The sequence below is a fragment of the Poecilia formosa genome, unplaced genomic scaffold (genome assembly GCF_000485575.1).
Source record: "Poecilia formosa unplaced genomic scaffold, Poecilia_formosa-5.1.2 Scaffold78, whole genome shotgun sequence".
Lineage (NCBI taxonomy): Eukaryota > Metazoa > Chordata > Actinopteri > Cyprinodontiformes > Poeciliidae > Poecilia > Poecilia formosa.
In genome coordinates, this window is record NW_006800017.1 from 1,817,194 (window position 1) to 1,821,526 (window position 4,333).

At 36.4% G+C, this 4,333-nt stretch overlaps 1 protein-coding gene across 1 annotated transcript in view; it reads right to left on the reverse strand.

Moving 5' to 3' along the window:
- LOC103140992 (cytochrome P450 2K1-like) overlaps positions 1 to 3,387 on the reverse strand; it is an 11,990-nt gene extending 8,603 nt beyond the window's left edge. The window contains exons 1-8 of the mRNA XM_016673499.1: positions 3,125 to 3,387; positions 2,878 to 3,040; positions 2,202 to 2,351; positions 1,875 to 2,035; positions 1,198 to 1,377; positions 961 to 1,102; positions 116 to 300; positions 1 to 37 (exon numbers count right to left, since the gene is read on the reverse strand). The exon at positions 1 to 37 is cut by the window's left edge and continues 123 nt beyond it. Of these exons, the coding sequence (XP_016528985.1) occupies positions 1 to 37; positions 116 to 300; positions 961 to 1,102; positions 1,198 to 1,377; positions 1,875 to 2,035; positions 2,202 to 2,351; positions 2,878 to 3,040; positions 3,125 to 3,331 (1,225 nt within the window). The 5' untranslated portion in view covers positions 3,332 to 3,387. The remainder of the gene's footprint in view (positions 38 to 115; positions 301 to 960; positions 1,103 to 1,197; positions 1,378 to 1,874; positions 2,036 to 2,201; positions 2,352 to 2,877; positions 3,041 to 3,124) is intronic.
- Between the last annotated feature and the right edge of the window lie 946 nt (positions 3,388 to 4,333).

Consider the following 4,333-nt stretch of genomic DNA (forward strand, 5'->3'; position numbering starts at 1 on the left):
ACAGAACAGATGTAAGGAGGGGAATCACAGTAGTTCCCTGAAGACAAAAATATAAGCATCATCATCTGGAAGATATTGTCTGTTGGAATCCTAAAGATATTTTCGTCCTGCTCACCTCTTTGATAAAATAGCCCTGAAAGGTGACATCTCGACTGGTTTTGTGTGGGACCGACATAGGAATGACGTTACCAAACCGCTGTATCTCGTGAACGACAGCATCAGTGTACGGCAGATTTTTACGGTCTTCCACATGAACCTCACGGTTTCCAACCACCCTGGTCAGCTCCTCCTGAACCTGGTCTGCAGTAAACAAGAAGGAAATGATCAACAGTTCTCCCTCTGTGGGTCACAGTGACCATGAATATTTTTGTTGAAGTTTAGCAGATGTAATATTTTACAGTTTATATTTCCAGATGAAAACACTGAAACCTTCTAAATTTTAACATATTGAGAAAAAATATTGCACCAACTAAAAAACTTAAGCCTCCTGCATAAAATTAGGTATTAAAGTCTACATGCTTAACTGGGAATTATTTGAAGTAATTTTGCCCACAAACTTTTGTACAAAGATTACTTTATTTCCAAAGAGCCAAGTTTATATTTCACACTTTAAGAGAAGAACAGAAAGCTTATACCAAATATTCAAATACAGCACCAAACTGCTGAATTTGTATACAGCACAGCAATAAATCAGACACTAAGCGCATGGAACTCTTTTTTTCCATTAACACTGAATGCAACACAACGTAACCTGATACCTTCCATAGACAAAAATACGACATCAATAATAATAATAATAATAATAATAATAATAATAATAATAATAATAATAATAGTTATAATGTTAATAATAATAATGTTCACATATTGTGATCTCAAAGGTCTCCGAAGGTCTAAAAAATGTCTTTTAGATTTCGAGATATAGGGAAAAATCACCAAATGTTTTCTTGTCTTTCTTACCCTGAATGTGTGGATACTTTGCCATGAGCAGCAAACTCCACCTCAGAGATGCAGATGTGGTGTCGGTTCCAGCAGCAAACAGGTTTGCCACTGTATATAACAGGTTCTTCTCAGTGAACTGAGTGTCTTTGACACAAGAGTCCTAAAAATAAAAAATAAAAAGTGTGAATACTGTACATGTGGCAAACATGTTTGATGTTGTAATTGTTCTTTAAAAATAGATTTGTGTTGCCTTGCCTCTTCCTTCTGCTTTCGAACCAGAAAACAGTCCACCAGTCCTCTGCATGTCTGAGGGTTTAGTGTCTCTTTCAGTTTCTGCATTAATTTCTTCATATCTCTGATCGTCTTTTCACCATTTTTTAGCATAACCTGACGGCTTTTTATCCATCCGACCAGCCGGGGAAATGTATTGTAGAGCTTGAAATTAAGCACAATATATTTTTTGAAATATAAAAATGTAATACTAGTTCAATTACTTAACATTAAAGCGAGCTAAAGGACAATCTTGGCAGAATACTATTCAGTGATAAATAGAAATAGATGTAACATTTATATGAGAAAACATTTTTAAACTATATGTGTGCTCATCCTTCCACCTCACATTTTGTGCACCACATTGTGTTGGTATGTCAGATAAAACCCCAAGAAACAAAATGCAATCAAGGATGTGATCGTAAAATCACCAATTTTTAAAATTATTTAAATCCAAATTGGGCATTTATGGGATTTTAGTTCTAAACTTTGGGGTCTTTTAATACATTTAAATACTGGGTGGCATAAGTAAGCTCAGTGTTTGGACTTGAGATAATAATTTAACAGCCTCGATAATGTTCATCACCGTGGTCAAAATGACCCGTAGCCGGGTCAAAATGACCAGAGGACAACAGGAGGGTTAAGTGAGACATTAACCTTACCTGGATTCCTGCCGAGCCACCTATCTTAATATTCTCAATGACTCGACTAACCAAGTCTCTGAATCGAGGATCATCGTATTCAAATCTGCTTCCAAACACGATGGAGGAGATGATGTTGGATGCTGCATTATTTGTTGGACGGGATGTGTTAAATGGTTTCCCTGTGGAGCAAGAGAGTTACTGTTTTATCTTGTCTGCTATTAAAATGTAATTAACTTTAAAAAGGAATATGAATTAGTACCACAACAATGATTAAACCATTTGAGTGAAGAATTTTATGTGTCCTTTTCTTAGAGAGCATTGGTCTTTCACAGCATCATGTTATACCTTTATAACTCTCAAACACTTTAATGAGGTGTCCACACTCCTCTAAGATTTTCTCCTCTGCACCTCTCTTCCCCATCCCAAAGTCTCTGAGGGTGCTGAGGGCAAAACGACGCATCTCTCTCCATGTTTCTCCATTTGAAAACAGGACTCCTGATACAGTACACAGAACTCGGTTAATTTTGAACTTTGCTTCAATATTTTGTCAAGTTACGAAAAACAAACATTTCATTGCCGATTTTACTGTGATAGACCAACAATAAGTAGTTACGCGTTAAGTAAACACAAAGCCCAGAAGTAAATTCTTCTAAAAATCCTTGGAATACATTTTAAATTGATGTTCACAGACAATCTCCATCCATTCTCACTTACATTGATCTATTTTCCAAAAACAAAAGGGCAAAAATGTTACTTCTGCAAAACTGGCAGAAGTATACCTAAAGAGAATTTAATTCCGGTAGATGCCACACTTTTCAGATTTTCAATTTTTGAATTTAAATTGTATTTCTCATTTTTTTTTCTACTTCCCAATTCTTACACTATTTTATAGTTGATCTGTCACATAAAATCCATGTAAAATATTGAAGTCAGTGGGTGTAATGAGAGAAAAGTGAGAATGTCTAATGGTTGTTCATTAGTATTTTTGGAAAGATTTGTAATAATTTACTTCTGGACATACCACTATGCTTCGTTACATCCGCAAATATAGGTGCAATTTCTCTTTCTCCAAACTCGTCTGCGTAGCCGACCAGAGCCTCTCTGACTGTCCTGTACCCGGCGAGAACAACCACTTTTTTTGGTCCAAAATAAACTGTAAATACAGACCCATATTTCTTGGAAAGCTGAGTGGATGAAAACAGGAGAAATAAATGTAACGGAGGTCAAACAGGTTTCAAAGTTGCTGAACAGTTTAAGTCAGAGCCCACCTCACACAGTGTTTTGTAGGGTCTCTGGAGATCAAGCTGCAGCAGGTTGCCAAGCAGAGGCAGAGGCTTCGGTCCTGGAGGTTCTTTACCCGTTTCTCTGGAGGAACCAACAGTCACCAAATAAAGGATGATCAAAAGGAGGCCTACTCCAAGTACAGTGGTAGGACTGGAGAAAAGAAAGAAACCAAAATCCTTCAAAGTCTCCATGTTCTCTGCTGCTTATAATCTCCTGGTCTGAATGTACAACTAAGACATAGAGGATTTTATATCTCTGTGGGAGTGTTGTTCTCCATTGGCCACACCTATTTCACCTTTATGCATTAACATGACAGTGATCTCAACTTCTGGACTTGGTTTACTCTGCTCCATCCCTGAAGCTTTGATGAATAAAAATATATATATAGAAATGGATTTATACATTTACCACAAAGGTCTAATGCCAGGAACCTTTTGCCATTAATAAAGAACTGAATCTGTCAAGTTTCCTCTTTGGTTGTACAGGCAAATGATGGCAAAGGCTCCTTATCCTAAATTGTTCTGACTTTGCAGGTATTGACATCTTGTTTGTTTGCATTTGGCCCCCTTCCCTTTCACCTCCTGCCAGCTCATCCTCCCTCATGAACACACAACCTTTGTGTCACACAGGCCTCATATTTCAAACAGTCTAATTATACCAAGTCACAAAGTACTAAATTTGCCAGTGAAAGAGTTATTATATACATGAGATTTAGTTAATGAAGAGAACAATTGTGTTTGTTCGCGTTACACCCATTTTAAACTCCCTACTGTATTATATCGTGGAATTGATTTTAATGTACTTTCAATGGTTTTTAAAATCTATGGTTAGTTTATTTCATTTTTCAGATCTTCTTTCATTCTGTCGGGATTTCAGACTAAAATATTGTGTGGGGCCTTTTTCATCTGAGGGCCTTTTACCTTTGGAACAGTCATTCTGAACGGCAAACATTCACCAACTTTAGCAAACGTTTACCCAACATTCTGCAGTTCCAATATAGATGTATACATGTTTTATGTTGACATGAGACCATATTAATAAATATTTCTAAATTATATTCTGCAGTATTTGTTGTTATTTTTAAAACAATCATTACCAACGTTACCAGTTTTACATCTGCCTGCAACTAATACAAAATAGATCATAGAACAGAGTTTCCAGTATTCTCGACAGGAAACCCATAATCACATTCA